Source organism: Triticum urartu, chromosome 1 (assembly GCF_003073215.2).
Source record: "Triticum urartu cultivar G1812 chromosome 1, Tu2.1, whole genome shotgun sequence".
Classification (NCBI taxonomy): domain Eukaryota; kingdom Viridiplantae; phylum Streptophyta; class Magnoliopsida; order Poales; family Poaceae; genus Triticum; species Triticum urartu.
The window spans coordinates 1,190,772-1,212,813 of record NC_053022.1 but is presented as its reverse complement, the minus strand read 5'-3'; the positions used below and the strand labels follow the sequence as shown (position 1 = coordinate 1,212,813).

At 44.6% G+C, this 22,042-nt stretch overlaps 1 protein-coding gene and 1 pseudogene across 2 annotated transcripts; one reads left to right on the top strand and one right to left on the bottom strand.

The window, feature by feature from the left end:
• The first annotated feature begins 4,156 nt into the window (after nucleotides 1-4,156).
• Nucleotides 4,157-9,832, top strand: LOC125541077 (disease resistance protein RGA5-like). Of its 2 annotated transcripts, none has more exons than XM_048704571.1 (7): nucleotides 4,157-4,386; nucleotides 4,494-4,646; nucleotides 4,801-5,079; nucleotides 5,186-6,042; nucleotides 7,109-9,111; nucleotides 9,225-9,283; nucleotides 9,435-9,832. In XM_048704571.1, the coding sequence occupies exons 4-6, from the start codon at nucleotides 5,216-5,218 to the stop codon at nucleotides 9,275-9,277; spliced, it is 2,883 nt and encodes a 960-aa protein (XP_048560528.1). In that variant the 5' UTR covers nucleotides 4,157-4,386; nucleotides 4,494-4,646; nucleotides 4,801-5,079; nucleotides 5,186-5,215; the 3' UTR covers nucleotides 9,278-9,283; nucleotides 9,435-9,832. The 2 variants fall into 2 exon arrangements, with proteins under 2 accessions (XP_048560528.1, XP_048560521.1); XM_048704564.1 differs by having other exon boundaries at nucleotides 9,225-9,294.
• Nucleotides 9,833-11,466: 1,634 nt separating this feature from the next.
• Nucleotides 11,467-18,130, bottom strand: LOC125541065 (annotated as a pseudogene).
• Between the last annotated feature and the right edge of the window lie 3,912 nt (nucleotides 18,131-22,042).

Here is a 22,042-nt window from a genome sequence, read left to right as displayed (position 1 = left end):
TATGGAATTTCTGATTGGAACAACAGGCAGAACGATACCGGTTCATACATGTCTTGAAGTTCTTCTCGGCTATAATTTGGTGCTTGCCTTGATGATGGCGTGCGTATCCTTCAGCCAACCATTGCCTGATCATGACTTTCTTCTTGAAGGGGTGATCAATTGGGAATATACCTATATACAACAAGCAGGTCTGACAGTATACTCAGACAGACTGGTGTAATTTTCCCTAAGCACACCTCGAAGGATTGCAAAGTTAGGCTCATCGTCCTCGTGTTCCAGATATGTACCCGGGTCGTTGGACAATTTGTTGCAGAATTTCCCTGCCAGTAGTGTGTGCATGTATGATGCTCAGTCGTGTCGTCCATTAGTTGTTTGGGCACAAGCAAAGAAGCTATTAACCTGCGTTGCTTTGTTCCAAGGGTGGCACATGGGTCCACGAGTGTTACATATGGGTCTGTGAAGGCTGACTGATGAGCTGTATCAGAAAACTTGCTTAAGCAATGCCCCATATGTTGTTTATGTAAGATTCCTCCTTGATTGGCGCATGAAAACGCTACCCCGTGCTCACAGCAGCTTTTCAGCACGCATACATTGCACCCACTGGGCGCACACAGCTTAAATCGAGTGTCTAAATGAGCGATTTGCATAGTTTAAACACCGCACTACCCTGCGCTAGCTGCTGCTGTTGTACACGCAAATGGTGGAAATGTGCACACTATACTAACTTCACATTTGCTTGAGACACGCAGTGTCGCCTACGCTGTTGTTAGCTAGGTATAGGGCATAATCAAGTACGTAGCTAGATGAGCGCTAAGAGCCGGGTGACAAAAACTGACAATCTCCGCTTTAACTAAACCTTCACATCAGCCCAAAGGGCACAGCAGACAAATGCATGCATGGAGCACTCAACTGCTAACTGAGTTTAGATCTGACAAACCACGCGCATGCAAACACAGCGAGTTTAGTTTATGATGCCTGAGGCGGCATCCAACGCGAATCTTTTGCTTTGAACAACGTAATATGTTTCAAGATGCACCACATGCGCCCGCACTGGCCATGCCATGCCATGGATGCACGTGATTGCCACCTTCCTAATAATCTAGGAACTGCCCATCTAGCAATACATGCATACACATCAGAGACCACTGACTAGCTTAGGCTCCTCACAGATCTGAGCACTGCCCACAAGCAACCAACTCCACACAGCGATCAAGCAAGGAAGCTGGCTGCTCATGGCAATGGAAGTGGTGGCTGGTGCCATCGGAGCTTGAGACAATGCATGTTGCCCTGGTCACGGTTGGTGAGGTGCCCTGGCACGAGCTCAACAAACAAGTCAACCACTTGAAATAGGCTTTCACACCATTTTCTTTCTAATGCACAACACACAATACAGGGACGAACGATACAAGGTAGTGAGAAAGCATTCTTACAAAGGAGGTCACGGGATAACCGAAAAACACAGAATCGACAAACAATGCAATTACTCTAAGAGTCGGGTGACAACAAACAATCTACGCTTTAACTAAACTGACACATCAGCCCAAGAACCAACAAACATAAATGTAGCGCTGCGAGAGGCCAGGACTACGAGTTCACAAGGAGCATGGGAGTGCCCGTGGGAACTCAATTGCGAGCTGGGTTTTAGATCTGACCTCGGGGCCTGGTGACTGGCGACGCACATGCAAATGGACCTAATTTATATGACGCCCGAGGCGGCATCCAACGCGCATCTTTTGAATAACATACTACACATCCCAAGATGCACCACATGGCGCGCACCGGCCATGCCATGGATGCAGAGTGAATGTTTGTTGGAACTCAAAGCCCAATGACAAATGAAAAAAAACACACAATTAATCCAACAAAAAGTCCAGTTTCATGCCAACAAAGTGGTAAACAAGGCATACTGACATGGATGATGGGTGTGGGGAGGTGTGTAGTTAGAGGAGTGTTGACATGGAAGATGGCCGTAGCAAAATTTAGGTTACTACCATGAAAAATTAGTCTCCATGCAATTTTAGGTCTGCTATTGGAGCCGTTTTTCAAGCCAAAAAAAATCTAAAATTTCAGTTTTTAGATACTTGACTCATTTTTTTGGTCTGCTGGTTTTTTGTCTGCTGTTGAAGATGCTCTTAGCATAGTGGAATATGAGTATATTTCAGTTATTTTGCTCTATGAAGTTATCTCGGTGTCCATGTGAAAATATATTCAAGGAGATGGACTAGTTAAGAGCAATATCATATTTCAAATGCAAAATGCAGGTAGTAAGAGAATATCAGTTACCGGTGAAGATTCGCTGAAAAAAGTTGATTGATGAAGAGTTATGACTAATGCAGGTTTAATCACATTTATCACTTAATGACACTATAGTAACTAATTAGCTTCCTCTTTGCAACTGGTAAAGAATTGAGCCCCTCCATCCAGTTTGAATATTTCGGTTTGGTAGAGAGTATCCATTGCTTCTGTACTGCACAGGAGTATTTTACCATCTGCCCAATGTCTAGATGGAGGAGAGAGGGGTAGATGCAATAACATGCTCCCTCTTACCCCCTCTTCTCACATGAGAGGTAGGAATATATGATAGATTTGAGCCGTTGATCTCACTAATTAGTGGTCTGATTAAGCCTTATCTTCTTACCTCACATGTAAAAAGAGGGGTAAGAGGGGGCATGTTAAAATTTGCCAAAAGTAAAACTTAAATATCCTACTCCTCCATGTTGGAGGTGAGGTTGATGACCCCCCTCCCCCTCCACGCTGGATCCGCAAACCTCGTCATTGTTGGTGACTTGCTTGAACCTGCCGGAGCCACCGACGTGTGCCACTTTTGCATCATTGTCATGCATCTCCGCCTCCTCGCCCTCATGAGCCTTGAGCACCGCCTAGTTGTCGTGGATGATCTCCGGGTCCTTAAGAAGCGCAACAACGACTGTGTCATCTATGTGCTCTGCCTCGAGTTGCGCCACAACTGTCGGGTGCTCCTCCAAGAGCATGAGGCAAACTTGCTTCTCTGCCCCTGCCATGGACATGACCCAGTCCACCCCGCCAACCAGAGTCACAGCCTCAACAGTCATTGTCTACGCCTCCTCCGTAGGAACATCCTCCTTCATGAGCATCTCTTCCTCTTAGACCTCTGCCATCACCGTACCTTGGGGTCGCCATCCTCCTCCTCCTCCTCCGACCTCGGCCATCGGGAGCTTGGAGGTTGGCCCGTCTAAATGCAGGCCTTGCTCCGAGCATTCGCTTCATAAACCTCGGCTGTTATTTTGGTCTAGCGCTTCTGTGTCAACTGCTTGTAACAAGTGAACTTGTGGCGTCCCTTAGCGATGACATTCGGCGTCCGGCGGGGAAGTGAGTGTGAGGGGGTCGGCTCTACTATGGGTGTCGCCAGCGTGGACATGTGGAGAAATGAGAGACAAAAGTTTGGGGGCATCAACCGACATTTAATAGCTCGAGTAGGCTCCTCAAGCGGCTTGCCGCCTACCCGACAATGATAAATGCGGTAAGAGAAAGCGGCAATGCTTCATTTTGGGTAGGCGGATAGCCGTCGTGAATGCGGCGATGGTTCATGAGCTGGCCAGGGTTTTAGGTGGCACCAGTGTGACGTAGTCCGGCGTAGCGGACCTCTTGACACCCCCCCCCCCCACCCCAATTTGGGGCCACCTTAGGGATTTCGGACGAGTCGATCCAAAATGGGCGTCTGTGTTGTAAGACTAAAAGTGTCCAGACTGTCCCGTCTGAACATCTATGGGCGATTTGGTGAGCCGCGTTGGAGATGCATTGGCCTTAATGCACTAAAGCACGTGGTGTTTCCTCTAAATGGCTCTTTCTAAACTTATTTGTTTCACTGGCTTCTTCAAAAACTTACTTCGAAATCTGGCCTTAGATATCAATGCTAAACCGTTTGATGTTTGGTTTAGCATCACTACATGTATTGTTTTTTTCAAAAAGGAGGATAACCCCAGTTTAGCATAACTTCAAGCTGTCAAATGTGAGGATACATTCTGGCAAAAAAAATGTGAGGATACATTTTTGTAGGATTATGCTTAAATTTTAAAAGGGCCATTTAGGGATAATGATACATGAAGCATCACTGCCCAATGTCTGCATTATATTTATCTGAATGCGTGTCTCTGTATCCCCTCCCTCTAGTACTATTCGAAGAGCGTGCTAGACTAGAGTAGTAATTTTCTCTCTGCATTGACTGTCGTGCTGGTCTTCCACTGAGTGCTTGTCGTCTCCACTGAGTACTCCCTTCCTCTCCTCATTCTCATCTCAGTCCTCTCCTCCATTGCGCTCCCTGGAATAAGATCCATCCGCCCTTGTTGCTGATCTCCTCCTTCGTCCTCGCCCCTGCCAACTGAGTTCCACAGTCCGTGGACATTTTGGGTATGTTTCCTGTTGATTTGTTTCCAGTTAAAGTAGCAATGCTTAGATCTAAAACTTATTACTTCACCTGCTTGAGATTCTGATCCATTTGTGTTGATTGAATCCAGAGGGTGGGATCGTGGGGCTCTGTATCTATCTAGTACGGAGATTCCAAGCAATTTACTCTCTTGACTGCTGGTGGTCTTCCTCTGCTCCTCGTCTCCGCTTCATCTCGGTCTCCTCCATTGCGCTGCCTCATCCAACCTCCGTGGACATTTCGGGTATGTTTCTTGTCGATTTGTTTCCAGTAAAGTAGCAATGCTTGGATCTAAAAAGTTATTGCTTTCCAGTCATTATCCCTCCCATCTTTCTTGCTATTCTCTTCTTATTAATCTGCTGATTTGCTAGATTGTAAGTTCTTACTTATTCTTACAGATCGAGTGAAGCGACATCCGCCGCCGTGTTGCCTCTGGCGCGCCGGCACTGCTTCCGCTTCGTTGCCGCTGTGTTCTGCTCTGCTGATGAAGCATCAAAAGTGACCATCCGACGATGACGCCGCCGCTGTGTTCTGCTCTGCCGTGAAGCATCAAAGTGATCTCGCAGTTTGGATTGGCAACTCAGTTCTAGAGGAGCTCGTTGAAATTAAAGCGCCGCCGCTTCCGCTTCGTTGTCACCATCCGCTGCTGTGTTCTGCTCTACTCTGAAACACCAAAGGTGGGCTTGGTCCAGATCCCAACATTCATTGATTTGGCTTGGCTACTCACTTCCACCAGAGCTTGGATTGCGTTAATTACAGATCCCTACATTCATCGATTTGCAGGTTTCCAGCTGATTGGTCCAGAGAGCTCTCATGGATATTGTCACGGGTGCCATTGCCAAGCTGATCCCCAAGCTGGCCGACCTACTTGTGGGGGAGTACAAGCTGCACAAGAACGTCAAGAAAAATATCGAGGACCTCCTGAAGGAGCTTGAGAGCATGAACGTTGCCCTCGTCAAGATTGGTGAGGTGCCGCGGGACGAGCTCGACAAACAAGACAAGCTCTGGGCCGATGATGTCAGAGAGCTCTCCTACGTCATCGAGGATGTCGTTGACAAGTTCCTCGTACGAGTCGACCACATTCAGCCTGACGACGCCACAAACAAATTCAAGGGGCTCATGAAGAGGACGACCAAGTTGCTGAAGAAAGTCAAGGATAAGTATGGGATAGCTCACGCAATCAAGGACATCCAGGAGCAACTCCAGAAGGTGGCCGCTAGGCGTGACAGGAACAAGGTAGTTGTTCCTAATCCTACGGAACCAATTACTATTGATCCTTGTCTTCGAGCTTTGTACGCAGAAGCGACAGAGCTAGTTGGCATATATGGGAAGAGGGATGATGAGCTCATGAGGTTGCTCTCCATGGAGGGTGATGATGCCTCTAAGAACAGACTAAAGAAGGTCTCCATTGTTGGATTTGGAGGGTTGGGCAAGACCACTCTTGCTAGAGCAGTATACGACAAGATTAAAGGTGATTTCGATTGTCGGGCATTTGTTCCCGTCGGTCAGAACCCTGACATGAAGAAGGTTTTAAGGGATATCCTCATTGATCTCAGCGACGGCAACCCTCAGTCAGATCTTTCAATACTGGATGTTAATCATCTTATTAAAAAGCTTCATCAATTCCTGGAGAACAAGAGGTATGCATCACTTACAGAAAAAATTAAAACTATTATCAATTTTGTTTCCTATGCTAGTTGTACAAGTAATATTGTAATAGTGTATAAATATATTTGATGTCACACGCGGAAGGGTTCAGAATACTTTTTTCATCAAGGTCACCCTTACCGACATATGCAGTTTGCACTAGACTGTAAACCTTATATATATTCTTCCCTCCATTGTCAAAATAATAAGCAAGTACTTCTTGTTGCATTCATTACAATATATAGGCTAGATTTTTCCATCCTTTATAAAAATAGTTGGCAAGTACTTCTTGTTGTATTCATTGCAATGGCTGAACTTACTGGCATCAGTCGAAGCAATCCATCTGAACATTTTACATTTCACCAAGTGAGTGTAGTGACAACTGTAACAAATAATACACCAAAAGGAAAGGAAGAAAAGAGGAAGATAAATGTTACAAACATTTAAATCAAACTTATTTCTATATTTCTCCTTACCCCACCCATTTAAAGCACATATTTTAAAGGGTGACAATGTGCGCAAATGCTGCCCTTGAAAGTTCCTAAAATATTTACATTTTATTGAATATTGATGACCAAACAAGTTAAATTGTCTCTTCATTATCACATTATATTTCCATGCATGCCTTTCTGAAACTTGATATCAACAAAATATAGACGAAAGGATAATGCCACACAATCTAAGTCTCCAAGAAGTTCATTAGCTGTCACATATTAAATTAGTGGGCCAATCTGTACCAGGGACTTTTTGATATATCTACCCGACCATTTGAATTTCTAAAGTTGGTTGTATTTTACGTATGGTCATTGATCCAACAACTTGCCATTTGTGTTTTACTCCCTAGAATCTTAAATATTTGTTCATTTTGTTCATCATCTGATTGGAAGCTCATAATGCATGCTTCATGAGAATCAGATTATCGAGTTTGAGATGCATCCTTCTTACTAGTTTGTTTCTAAATATATGCCCTTATAGTTGTATATTTCTACCCATATATTCATATGATTCTCAACTTTGTGATATGTATATACCTTACACTGATACTCTGAACTAATGTAGGTATCTTGTCATAATTGATGATATATGGGATGAAAAATTGTGGGAACACATCAACTTTGCTTTCTCCAACAGGAATAATGTAGGCAGTCGACTAATTACGACAACCCGCATTGTCAGTGTCTCCAATTCATGTTGCTCGTCGGACCATGATTCGGTTTATCAAATGGAACCACTTTCTGTTGATGACTCCAGAAGACTCTTCTACAAAAGAATATTTCCATTCGAGAGTGGATGTCCAAATGAATTTGAACAAGTGTCTACAGATATTCTGAAGAAATGTGGTGGGGTACCACTAGCCATCATTACTATTGCTAGTGCTTTGGCTGGTGGCCAGAAGGTGAAACCAAAGTGTGAGTGGGATGTTCTGCTCCAATCCCTTGGCTCTGGACTAACAGAAGATAATAGTTTAGAGGAGATGCGGAGAATACTCTCTTTCAGCTATTATAATCTACCGTCCCATCTGAAAACTTGTCTACTATACCTATGTATATATCCAGAAGATAGCACGATTGATAGAGATGGACTGATATGGAAGTGGGTGGCCGAAGGATTTGTCCACCATGGAGATCAAGGGACCAGCCTGTTTTTGGTCGGATTAAACTACTTCAACCAGCTCATTAATAGAAGTATGATCCAGCCAATATATGATGGTATAGGCCAGGTATATGCTTGCCGTGTACATGATATGGTTCTGGACCTTATCCGCAACTTGTCACATGAAGCAAAGTTTGTTAATGTATTGGATGGCACTGGGAATAGCATATCTTCACAAAGTAATGTCCGCCGTTTGTCCCTTCAGAATAAAAAGGAAGATCATCAAGCCAAGCCTCTCACAAATATCATGAGTATGTCACGAGTGAGGTCAATTACTATCTTTCCACCTGCTGTTAGTATCATGCCAAGTCTGTCAATGTTTGAAGTTCTGCGTGTACTTGATCTTTCGGACTGTAACCTTGGGGAAAGTAGCAGCCTGCAGCTTAACCTCAAGGGTGTTGGACATTTAATCCACCTAAGGTACCTAGATCTATCAGGTACCAAAATCAGGGAACTGTCGGCTGAGATAGGAAACCTGCAGTTTTTGGAGGTGTTGGATCTTGGAGACAATTATCAGCTAGATGGATTGCCGTCCACTCTTTCTAAATTGAGAAGATTAATCTACCTAAATATTTTTCACGGTAAGTTGGTTCCAACTCCTGGTGTGTTGCAGAATCTTACATCCATTGAAGTGTTGAGGGGGATCTTGGTCTCTCTGAACATTATTGCACTAGAGCTTGGCAACCTGACAAGGCTGAGGGAGCTTAAGGTTTACTTCAAGGATGGTAGTTTCGATTTGTATGAAGGTTTCGTGAAGTCTCTGTGCAACCTACATCACATCGAAATTCTAAGTATTGATTGCAATTCCGGAGAAACATCTTTTGAACTGATGGACCTCTTGGGAGAACGCTGGGTGCCTCCTGTACATCTCCGCAAATTTGTGTCGGAAATGCCCAGCCAACTCTCTGCACTGCGAGGGTGGATAAAGAGAGACCCCTCGCATCTCTCGAACCTCTCTGAGTTAATCCTCGATTCAGTGAAGGAAGTGCAGCAGGAGGACGTGGAAATCATTGGGGGGTTGCTGTCCCTTCGCCGTCTCCACATAACGAGTACCCACCAAACACAACGGCTGCTAGTCATCCGTGCAGATGGGTTCCGCTGTATGGTAGACTTCCAATTGATTTGTGGGTCAGCAGCGCAAATTAAGTTTGAACCAGGGGCTTTGCCGAAGGCGGAAGCAGTTGGGTTCAGCCTGGGCGTGCGGGTGGCGAAAGAGGATGGAAACTGTGGTTTCGACTTGGGCATGCAGGGGAACCTGCTCTCCCTTCTGCGGGGTGTCACGGTTTATATGTATTGTGGTGGAGCGAGGGTTGGGGAGGCAAAGGAAGCGGAGGCTGCGGTGAGGCACGCCCTCGAAGCACTTACGTGTGTGTTTTTTTATATTCGGATGATCCCGGATATAGCAGAAGGTACTCACGCTGCATCTAAGTAATTACTTGTGCACTTACGTGTGTGTTTTTTTCTCAATGACGGACTGACCTTATTACTTTCTGCATTGATTCTGATCTCTGAATCTACCAAGATGCTCATGATGACGATTTGTGTGAGGAGAGGAGGAGAACTCTCGGTATGTAGCGTCAGGTGTGCTCTCGGTATGTAGCAGATATTTGCCTATTATGTTTTCCATCTTTCTCTGACGTCTATAGTGATCTAGATGGAAAACAAGGAATCATAATTGCTTGAAAAATATTTTCCCTATGGATATTAGATGTTTTTTTGGTCTATCTTGCAGAGAAGAATTGCACGGTATGCAGGTAGCAGGGGCCCGGGACGGTGGGGTTACTTCTGGTGGCATCGGAGATGAATGTTTTACAAACATTTTTGGGTGGGTGCTGGCCGTGCAAAGGTTTCGAACTTTGCTGGAAGTTGTGTGATGAACTTCTATTAAATGGCAGTCACTTGCAGAAAGAGATATTGCTTGGTTTTGTAATGAATAAGTCCTTACAAGGATAGCTTTGCTTTGCTTTAGTTGAGGGCCATCGTTGCTCCTCTGTTTTGCATGTTGTTACATGGGAGGGCTAGCCCATGACATACTCGTGTATTTTGTTTTTAAGCTGAACCGGATAAACCTGAGGGTGTATTATCAGTTTCATGATGAATGAAATCTGAGCTCTTTAATTCAAATAAAAACTGTGGTTTACTGTTGGAACTGTTACATAAAAACTACTCCCTTCGTCCGGAACTGCTAGAATTTACTAGTTTTACCATTTCAGCGAGTATTATCTAGAGACGTCCATTTCAGCGTCAAGTAACTCCAGACAGAGGTAGTAGTATTTACTAGTTTAGCCAACATGTTTCTGTTACATACAAATGGGAAGTGTGCTTCCAACTACACGTACTATTTTTAAAGTGTGCTTCCAACTAACAAGCATGTGTACCTCATGGCTGCAAATTATTTTCATATGTTTGAAAGCTCCGTCTCAAAGCCAAATGAAGCCTAATCCGACGGTGACAGAAAGGGCTATATATTTGTGCCGATTTAACTGGATCATTCTTCATAGTTTTTCATTTTCTCTATATGTACTCTAGTCGGTTTCAGCTCTAGCCTACACATAGTTAAATCAGAAGAGGTAAAAGCCGAACAAAAGAAGCATGAGGGCCGACATGGGAAGAAGAGGACATGTGCGGTGCTGGCCTCCTAAGAGCAACTCCAACTGCTCCTGCAAAATCTCCCCGTAAAAGAGGTTTCAAGGGAGGATAGTATAATTTATGGAAAGTTGTTTTTCTTCTATTTTTAGTTAAACAATGGCCTAGGACCCACATGTCATTGATATGTGTGCCGGTGGCCCGTCATGGTGGCAGCGCGGCGAGGCGGTGCACCCACAGCCGTCGCCGACAGCGTAGTGAGGCGGTGGTGCACCGGCGACATGAGGCGACCGCGCAAACGTGACTATGCATGGCCGCGGCGGCTCACGGGAGCGGAAGCGCGTGGCGGCGGCGGCGTACATCATCTGCTCTTTTAAAATCTATCTTTCAAAGATTCACTAAAAAATCAGTTCACGGGGCCCTTTATATGTCTTGTCCGGAAAGAGAAGGACTTAGAAGTAAAAATTGTTGTGTCCCACTTGTCCGCCTTTCAAAAAAATGGGGGACGTCGGGCGACAAATGAGTCTTGGGGGTTGATTCGGTGAATGCCCTAAGCTCGTGGGGACAACATTGCTTTTAGATGTGTCCATGATCAAAATAGCTGATTATGTTGGGGCTGTGTTTCTTAAATAGATTTATGAGAAATTTAAATTTATGAATGCAAGTTTTGGATATGATCTCAACATGCTTATTCCAATGACAAAAAGCATGACCACCTTAAGATTTTTTCATTCCCATGTTGATATGCAAATTTGAATCACACAAGACTGTTGATGTGCAAATTTGAATTACACAAGAGTATGGACAGTTCATCGCCACCATTTTAGCTCAGTTACTTTCTTTGAGCCTACCCTCCTACTCTGCCCTAGAATTACCACTGTGCACAGCCAAACATATTAAGTGCATAAGAAATGTATATGAAATAGTTTAATGCCAAGATATTTTCAAAAATTGTTTTAACATTTTATCTGATATGCATAGCCTACACGTGCTCCTACCATTCGAGCTACATCCAAATTTATTTGCAAGGTTTTAAAATCAAGCAATAAACAGTAACTAGCATTACAGACGACACACTCCAATAAACAGTAACTAGCACAGTATACTTCAGATCCTACAGATATGAGTTATGCTTGGCTATAAATACCAAACACCATGAATCTTGGTGAGAGAAAAACTTGGCAAGAACATAAACTAACTCATGCATATCATCATCCTGGATTAGATTACAGACGACACACTCCATTAATACAACGAACTGTTCAACAGTTCAGCAAAGCTGATACTAATAACTTCAGCTTAAACTGCAGAAAAGAGTTTTATCTTACAACAACAGCAAGCCATCATCATGGTTTGTTTGCTTCTATCGACACGAGACACACAACAGGATAACTAAAAAAGTAGTCGCAGCGGCTCTCAACTCGGTCATTTTTACGACAGCTAACAGCTTTCTCACTCTCTTCTCTTCTCTAGTGCTAAATTTGTACAGTGAGCAGAGTAACATGTTTAAACATACTCCACCCTCTTCCTCCTCTTTACAGCTTAGTCTCTCAGATTAGTCTTTGCTTCCTCAGCTACAGAATGTACACTCTCTCCAGTGCAACCAAGATTTGTATCTTATTCATGCCGGTACCATTACTAGTCGATCTTATAGGGTTTTCGGTTGTTGGGGGGAAACGCGAGCGCAAACCTAGCCACTGTTAGCTGTACAACTGCATAGTCCCGCCTTCAGGCGGCGGTGCATGCTGGTTGAAGCCCCTGGCGCTTCTCTGCATCCACAAGAGCAAGACAGACATATGGTTAACATATGTAAGATCTTCATGCTGAATCTGTGTATATTTATGACAAAACATACCTCCAGCAGCAACTAGCTTCTCAACACGCGCGACTATGTGCTTCCCATAGGTGTACTTCTTCAGTGTGTTCAGGTGAGCTTTGATCCTTGTGAGGATCATCTCTCTCTGCTGATCATCACAAGTCTCCAGCACCTTCTGCACCACATAGTTTGCAAACTGATCTTTCATCATTACCTACAAGGACATATGCATGTAGATCAGCAAGGTTAACAAATATTTGGCATGTAGATTCTCTTGGGAGCTTGGTAAAAAATGTTGAAAGAACGCAGACCTCAAGAGGTTCACTTTCAGTAGTAGACTCAAGCATTTCACCAATCAAGATCTGCCGCTCTACAGGGTTACCAAAAGCTAAGCACTTCTCAATGACATTTGAAGCAAACTTTTGCTGGCTCATTTGCACAATCTGCCCAATTAACTTGTCAATGATAGCAGTTCTCTCATGTGGCTTGCCATGTTCCAGAACATGCTGTAAAAGTTCAGCAAGCATTGTCAGAAACAAAGTATTGTGAAAATGGGAATAAAAGGTTAAAAATCTCAGAACTGAGAGTGCAAAGTCCAGATCTCAGTATTCATCAAAAAAAAGCAAACGGTAAGCAGTCTACAAAAAAAAATACAGATCCACTTGTTAAACAGTAAACAGTAAGCAGAAAGATCAGTGCGGCAGCCTGCGGATGCTACTACCCAAAACAGAAGGCAGACTAGTGCAGTTCACTGCAAGACACTTGAAGAAAAAAGATGTGTAAAGTCCACGTCTTAGTAATGAATAAGAATATTAGGTTTGTCTTAAGTCAAAACTATCTGAAGTTTAACCAAGTTCATAGAAAAAAAATATCAACATTCACAATGCTGAATCAATATCATTAGATCCATCATGGAGTATATTTTCATATTGGATTATTTGGTACTGCAAATGTTGATATTTTCTAATATAAATTTGGTACCTAATATGCGGAATAAAAAGAAACAGAGGGAGTACAAAAGGAAAACTAACATGCAGTTACTAGTAATTTTCAAGCATTAGAACAACATGATAACCTTCAGATGATACTGCACAAAATAGCCGACTACAAAATACAGTAGAAGCTTGGATAAGTTCAAGGTATGCAAGAATGTTCAAAAAGATGTGTGTGGTACTCACCTGAACAACATAGTTACCATATTGATCTTGAGCCAGCAAGCAAACAGACTGGAGAATCTCATCCATCATTATCTGCTGTGTTGTGGGATCATCACAGTGCTCCAGCACCCTCTGGTAATTTACATGATAATGAGCGAGGTAGATTATTACATATTAATTGTAAACTTCAGAATGAATTTATCAAGGGGGCATGTTATGCAGTATTAGCATACCTGTATAACCCGACAACCATATGGATGAGTGGATAGCAGCACAACTTGACCATAGAAAGTTGAGACAATGAACTGGATAACGTCCTGAGGGATGCACTCTATGCATTTCTGGATTACATGGTTACCATTTTGATCACGTACACAGCGCATGATATGTCCATCCAGCTCAGCAACCATTTTAGTCTGCTGAGCTAAATCCACGACCTCTATAGCCTGCACACATGTATCATCAAATGACTCAAGCTGCCTTTACTCTTCCAGCCATCTATGTATTTAGGTATGTGTGCAAAAGGTTTAACATAGTTGTAAGTATATATACACGAGGGTATGGTTAAGCAGAGAAGGATCATGCGACAGTTTACAAGTTAATCTGTACATTGATGCCTTCTGAAATAACAGCTACATTGTTTGCTCCAGAAATCCTCTATTGTATATGCTAGTGGAAAGAGGTGGTTTGGTAATCATAGTCATACTAACAATTATTTCAATGATTGATAAAACTGTATACCTAACCTCAACAAGCGATGGGAATACATAAAAAAGATGGTCATTGTAAATGCGCCCATGCAAGAAGTCTAGAAATCAGAAATTCCTACTTATCAGATAAAATTAACTTGAAAATGTTGATAAGCACCTTTTGTATAACCCGACATCCATACATCTGAAGACTAAGAGCAAGGACACGCCCAATAAGCTGATCAGAGAGTTCCTTTATCTGAGTAGTGCTTCCATGCTCAAAAAACTGGACATAAGGCAGACCATAAGGATAAGTACCATATACTTAGAGTCAAGGCCATCACCTCAAACAAATTAGCTTCCCATACCTTCTGAACAACATAATTTCCAAATACATCAGTCATCAATGTGAGAGCTTGAGGCATAATTTCTGAAAAAACCATGTCTTTCTCTTCAGTACTAGCTGTTTCAAGCTTTTGCTGTATGAATCGGCTCCCATATTGATCAGCACTACAAAATATTCAATGGTTGGTAAACTAAATAAGCATACAAGAAGATATATCTTTTACAGTTCTGCATACTTCCAGTCATGAATAAGAAATCAGCAGTAATTAAGGGGGTCAGTACCCTGTGCAAAATTGTGCAAACTGCTGAACATTGTTAAATAGACACACTGGGGATTTTGTTAGGTGTCATAATGCATTATGCTCATGCGTGTTCCACACTACAAAAATATGTTTCATAATTTTTATCGACTTTGTGCAGTATGTGTGTGCACCCACACATGCACATTTGAGAGGGACATAGAAGCATATTGCTAGGTGTTTGCTAAAATGGAATGGCCAAAACACTTTTCATTATTTGAGTGATCAGAACGAAGGAGGATTAGTGTGCTTTCTGTTGGGTATTTGCCCCTAAGACTGTACGATGCATATGCACACTAAGGGAGTACTCTTAATAATTATCACTAGGCTGTAGAAACAATCTGTAAGAGAACATTAATCTTATTATTCCTCATTTTTGCTCAGTTTATCCATATATATTTCTTCATGTATGCAATATAGCAGTTCATGCTATGCCTTGTTCCCATGAAAGAAATAGCTCTGACTACTGACTACGATGTAACAATAACTGTATGGTGCGCTTGTGTGATACAACTTACAAATCATTACAGTTTACATGCTGTTATGTTATAATGTTCATACACATTAAATGCAGAAGTGTACCTGAACTCAACGACATGCCCGGCTATTTCAGAGAGCTCGTAAGTTCTGCTTTTGTTGCTCTTGAATTCCTCCAGAAGTGAGGGCATCAGATTGCCTTCCATCTTCCCAACCAGATCTGGATTCCACGAACCAAAAGAACCACCAAAATTTCTCATGCCTGATGCAAAGCGCATGCTGCGTTCACCGTGCCTAAGTGGGCTACCAGATGCAACAGGTGAAGAGGGCAGAACAGGACTCGTCAAAGGGCTACCGCCATAACCAAGGCCAAATCCAAGATTTCCATAGCAGCCATAGTTCTTCTGTGACTGAAGCAGTGGGCTAAGGCAACCCTTCTGAGGACCAAGTAAATCCATGTAAGAATTTCCTAGATGTCCACCGGCCATGAAAGGATCATCATAACTGGCTGCAACTTGGGCAGCAAGGTACTGAACATATAACGGATCGATAGGCATCTGAAGGGAAGATCCTCCAGTCGGACTTCCAACTCCATTGTAGCCCAGGTAGTTAGATGCACCACCTAAATTTTGTCTAGAAGATAAAGTGCCTCCTGGGGACCTTGCGCCGATCCTAGGCGAAGCATAGCCAGATCCAACTGAGGAATTGTCAGATGATGTGAAGTTACCAGCATTCATCTGATTTCTCATCATAGAAGAATTGACTGAATTAGCCGAATACCCCTCAGGTGCCCTAAAATGCCCTTGCTCAGGACGTTTCATGAAGGAGTGCTGCTGATTGCCACTTGTTTGATCAAAAAGGAACCTATTGGCATTATCAACATCCTGGTAGAGCTTAGACTGGTCCATAGCTTGCCCATTACCGGCCCTCGACGATGACAGGTTCATCCCAGATAGAGCAGCCACCAGATCATCAGGTTCACCAACAGCAGACGAACTGCGGCGGAAAGAAGAGGAGCCACCATTACTCTTTTTATCATAAGCGCCAACTTTCACACCAATTGGAGGCAGGCACGGACTTGGTACCCTCCTCACAAGCTCAGGATCAGGGGATGCACTTCTAGAGAGTGAAGGCCCCAGAATAGATGCATACGCATGTGATGACAACTCATTGTTCCGAATATCAGCCATGGTCTGTTCATTGCTCTCACGCTGCAGGCCGCTCATAGATCCAGTCTCGCGATGCAGAGCATACTGCATTCCAGAAGAATCCAGGAAATCATTGCGGTTGTGGTTGGCACTCTGTCTATCCATGTCGCGTTGATTCGAGTCCTCCTGGAACATTTACAGCAAATTGTACAGATCAGATAAGCCGCCTTGCATAATATCAAACTGAATAGAAATAGAACTGTCCAAATTAGATTGTTCGCAGTTGTAACATGGAACCAGGACAGATGGTCTATAAACATGATCAGGAATAGTGAAGTAAGTATATACTGGTGAGGAAGCCAGAGTTTGGAAGGTTCGTTCTACTGGCCTAATGCAGGTACTGGTTCATCCAACACGAATCGCAAACTGAAACAAACATGCTAGAACAAATACTTGAGGTTATTCAGACGCATAGATGCACAAACAGGCATTATAGAAATGAAACATTGTGAAGACCTAGAGAACATTTCTCATGATCCAGTAAATTCAGATAGGTTATCCAGGAACCTCAGCGCTTCTCATGATCCAGTCAATATGAAAAGGATATTCAGCAACTGTTAGTGATAACAGTTACAATAACCCATCCGAGTTAATGCTACGAAAGAAAGAAAAACTGGCTGAGAATTCATAAATCAATCAACACTATTCAACACTCAAACTGAATAGCGTCTCTTTGTTCCACCCTGCAAGCTATGAGTACAGACCATTCCTATATATATGCCACTTCAAATCACACTGAGAAGCATGCCTTCACCCAATCGATAAATCAAACAGCTGCAAGACCAAGACTAGACTCATGATGTACTATGAACTTTGCACTATTCAGTTAACCGTATGAAGTAGCCAGCTGCAACCTGCAAGGTGTGAACTGGTAGTTCATACACACATACTGTATGAACCTGGACTATTCAGTTGACCACCGGCCGCACACCCCAGTGTTTCCAGTCCACTTCACTCATAGCAAGTCATAACACACAGCACTGCCGAACAGCATGCTGAAAACGAAAGATGAAAAACGAGATCTTTGCTTGCCGGGAGGAAGGAACCACCACCTGGAAGATGCCGGAGAAGCCGCGCTGCCGGGGGTGGTCGATCCCGGGCAGGCCGACGAGCCCGTCCCCGGGCGCCCTCCGGCCGTCGCCGATCCCGCCGAGCCCGGCGGCGGAGGAGGAGGAGGAGCGGAGGCGGTGCTGCGCGGACCGCCAGTCCTCCTTGGAGAGCAGCGGCGGCGGGAGGCGCGGGTTGAAGGTGCGCATTGGAGTAGTAGTAGCTCTGGTAGGCCGGGTCGGCGCGCAGCTCGTCGTCCAGCAGCACCTCCCCGCCGCCGCCGGACGCCATGGCCATGGCGCCCTCCACCGTGGGCGGCGCCGAGCCGCTGCGGAAGAGCTCGAAGTCCCCGCGCTCGCCCTCCTCCCCGCCCCCTCCCCCGCCGCACACCGCCTCCCCCCCTCCCCGCGTCGCCATCTCCGTCACCATCGGATCGATACCCGCCGCCGCCGCCGCCAGCAAGAAAGAAACAGCCCCACCACCACACCAACCAAACAAACAAAACCAAACAAGATCCCCGCAGCCTTATCCCCCTAAAACCCCGCCGCCATTACCGCGCCCGCCGCCGTCCTCGACCCCAACCCAAGATTTCACAAGAACCCGGCGAGCGCCAAGAACGGCCCTTTCCTGCCCGGACCGGCCGAATCAGGCGCGGCGCGTCGTTCTACGGCCCGCAGACCGCCGGAAATGGGCCGGATTCGGGAGGGATTCGAGCTCCGTTCCCCTTTCTCTCTCTCTCCCCTCGCAGCTACCAATGCGTGCGCGCGTGTGTTCTCGTGGGGGAAGAAGAGAAGGAAGCAAGGCGGCTGTGTTAAGTACAACGGGCCGGGCGACCTGGACCGTCGGATCCGCGGGCGAACGGCCGGGATTCGACGGAGGGGTTTGGGCCCTAGGGTTTTGAGGCCGCGGCGGCCGCAAAGTTTTTGCTCCTTGGCTGGAAATGGAAACTGGTTGGGTTTTTGCAGGTCGCCGCGTTGCAATCAGATCAGGAGGCTTCAGGTCAAATTCCTCTTCAAGCTTCTTTTCTCGGCTCTCGTCCGTGTGAGCCGTCCTGGCTAATTTTGGCAATGTGATCTTTTTGTCAGAGTATCTTCTTCTTCCTCTTTTTTTGAGAGGAGATTGACGGAATAATTCCTCATTATTTCCTCGTTAATTTTTGGGCTGCCGGAGATTTTTGTTATCAATGGTACAAAAAACGTGTTGTTGAACTTGAGATACCGTGTGATTACAGTTTTTTGGGTTTTCGAAATAGGCAAGTCGTGAAACGGGGTGTATTTGTTGATTCGCTTTGAGGAAAGGGTTGTCGTGTCGACAAATGGGTGTACGTGACGGGTCAAGAGTGACCCTTCATGAGTGTTTTTTTCTATGAATGTTAAAAAATCCACTTTGTTGAAACTTAGATACACCGTGTGCTTTATGTTCGTCAGGTATGTAAAATAGGAAAATCGTGGAACGGAGTGTTGTTGTTTCTGTGTCGACGAATAGCCATACGTGTTAGCTGAAATCGACCCTTCATCGTTGTCATATGGATAAAATCTTACATGTAATCTATTGTTGATTTACTTTTTTATATCTCTCTCATAGGAGAGGCGGGTGCTACTGTCACAGCGATAATATAGCAAGCATCCAGAGGTTTCCATGTGACAGTGGCCACCAGAAAGACATCTCACTTGCCTCGGTATATACATATCAAAACGAAAGAAAGAAAATCAATGAACTATGTCACTTGCCCAGCTAATAGACACTAGTGCAGAACCGGGCAATAGCACCGGTTCGTAAGGCCCTTTAGTGCCGGTTTCATAACCGGCACTAAAGTGTGGTCACTAAGGGCCCTCCCTTTAGTACCAGTTCAGTATGAACCGGTACTAAAGGGTAACCACGTGGCACGAATCAGCTCCGCGGCCGGGAGCCCTTTAGTACCGGTAGGTAACACCAACCGGTACTAAAATGTTTGGGAGGTTTTTGGTTTTATGATTTCTTTTTATTTAATTTTGTGTTTTCCATTTTAATTCTTTTTCGTTTGCTGGTATTTTACGATACTACACATTGTACACGTTATGCATATATATATATAAATAGAATTTCTAGTAGAACCAATCATATATATATCATCAATGTCTCACAAACCACCATATTAATTTCACACATACACACATGTATAGCTATATACAATTTCTCCTACATATGCATGTTGCCTTCGGAGCCAGTGGCATTAGCCTAATTGGTGCCTTCGGAGCACGATGACAATTGGAAGTGGTTCATGACCTGGTTGATGGGGGCGGTAGCGGGTAATAGTATTCTCCCTTTGGATTTATGACCTGGTCGACCAAAAATCCCGCTATTTCCTCTTGAAGTGCTTCTACGCGCTCCGTTTCTAGGAGCTTGTCCCGCACCTCTTTGAACTGTTAAGAAGGAGATCAATATGCATGTGTATATTAGTTATGTGACTAGATATCGATAATGGTGTAAAAATTGTGAATAGTGTTCTGACAAGCGTACCCATTCCTGTCTTTGAGATCTGCTCCTTTCGGACGCCATCATGCGAATGTTCTCGCAAACGCAGAATGCACACAGATTAGTCCCCTGCGCCAGCTTCAGGGCCTTTATTACGAGAATGGAACCCGGGGCCGGGTTCCTCATCAAGCGGCGCGCCCCTCCAGGCAGCACCTTCCAGTGCCAGCCCGGCGGAGCCCAGTCCCGGACATGGGTCAGTCGGACGTCGTCGCGACGGATCGACGGCGAGGATGCGGGCCGGGCATCGTCGAGAACAAATACTAGCTATATGCACGCAAAAAGTAACATTTTTTTAATGATTGGATTTTAATAACTAAAATTTCTAAATTTCTATATAACTAACATTTCTAACATTTTTATAATATTTCTATAACTAAAAAACAGAAAAATTCTAACAATTCTCAACTTTTTTATAACTATTTCTATAACTAAAAACAGAAAAATTTCTAACAATTCTAACATTTCTAACTATTCTAACAATCTAACATTTCTAACTATTTCTAAAAAACAGAAAAAAATTTCTAAACAATTTCTAAAAAACAGAAAATTTCTAACAATTCTAACTTTTTTATAACTATTTTCTATAACTAAAAAACAAAAAAAATTCTAACAATTCTAACATTTCTAACTAATTCTAACAATTCTAACATTTCTAACTATTCTAACAATTCTAACATTTCTAACTATTTCTAGAAAACAGAAAAATTTCTAACAATTTCTAAAAATAGAAAAAATTTCTAACTATTTGTATAACTAAAAAACAAAAAATGTATGTGTGTGCGCTCACCGGCGAGGCGAGAGGCGACGGGGGGCGGCGACGGGGACGGCGACGGGCGCGGCGACGACGGGGATGACGACGACGGGGACAGGGACGGGGCGGCGGACGGGGACGGGGACGTACGGGGGGCGGCGACGACGACGGGACGTACGGGGGCGCGAGCGGACGGGACGACGCGGGACGGGCCGGGACGGGGCGGCGGTGACGACGGGGACGGGGACGGACGGGCGCGGGACGGGCCGGGACGGGGCGGCGGTGACGACGGGGACGACGGGGACGGGGGGAGACGGGGCGGCGACGACGGGGACAGGGCGGCGACGGGGGCGGCGACGAGGGATGGAGACGTACGGGGCGCGGCGGGCGACGGTGCAGAGGAGAAGAAGCAGATGAGAAACTGAAATTTTCGTAAGTGTTGTTTATATAGGAGGGGCCTTTAGTACCGGTTGGAGCCCAACCGGTACTAAAGGCCTGTTTTGGCAGGCCAAGGCGGAAGCGACCCCCTTTAGTACCGGGTGGTGGCTCCAACCGGTACTAAAGGCCCCCCTTTAGTACCGGTTGGTGCCACGACCCGGTACTAAAGGGGGTGCGCTGGCGCAGGTGCGGTGCGGCAAGTTTAGTCCCACCTCGCTAGCCGAGGGGCGACCGCACTGGTTTATAAACCCCCGTGCGGTAGCTCTCTCGAGCTCCTCTCCAAAGCAGGCCTACTGGGCCTACATGTTCTGTGCTGCCCTGTGGCCTACTGGGCCTTTGCGGGCCTGCATCCTGGCCCAACAACAGGTTGGGTTTCTAGTCGTATGCAGGCCGCTCTGCCTAGTAGGCGGGCTTTTTTTTGCTTTATTTATTTTTGAGTTGTTTTTTGTGTATTTAGAGTTTCTTTGTGAATATTTTTGCTTTAGGTACAAAAAATTACAAACTTTCTGTTAGTGCCCGTAGTTTTCAAATTTGAATAGTTTAAATTTTGAATTATTTGAAATTAGTGTGAATCACTAGTTTGTGAATAACTTAACTTTAAAAATCAGTAAAGGCATGAAAGAATTTGTTTGCACATAAAATTTCTTCGCGTTTCAAATGCCAAAACACATAATTAACTACCCTAACTATTACAGAGATTCCCTTCTGGGTGTGAAACACAGAAGAAAGTGATGATAGTGAAGCCGATCACATCCCAGATCTTTGGGTGTGAAACTTTTTCTTCGCGTGTGTCCCTTTGCGCCGTAACCATGGAAAATCTTCATCATTTAACGGGATGCTCGGGTCAATATTCACTGTGAATGGAGCAATTTCATCAAACTTTTCATAATCTTCTGACTTGTCTGTCTTGTCATCCACTCCCACGATGTTTCTCTTCCCAGAAAGAACTATGTGCCGCTTTGGCTCATCGTACGATGCATTCGCTTCCTTATCTTTTCTTTTTCTGCTTGGTA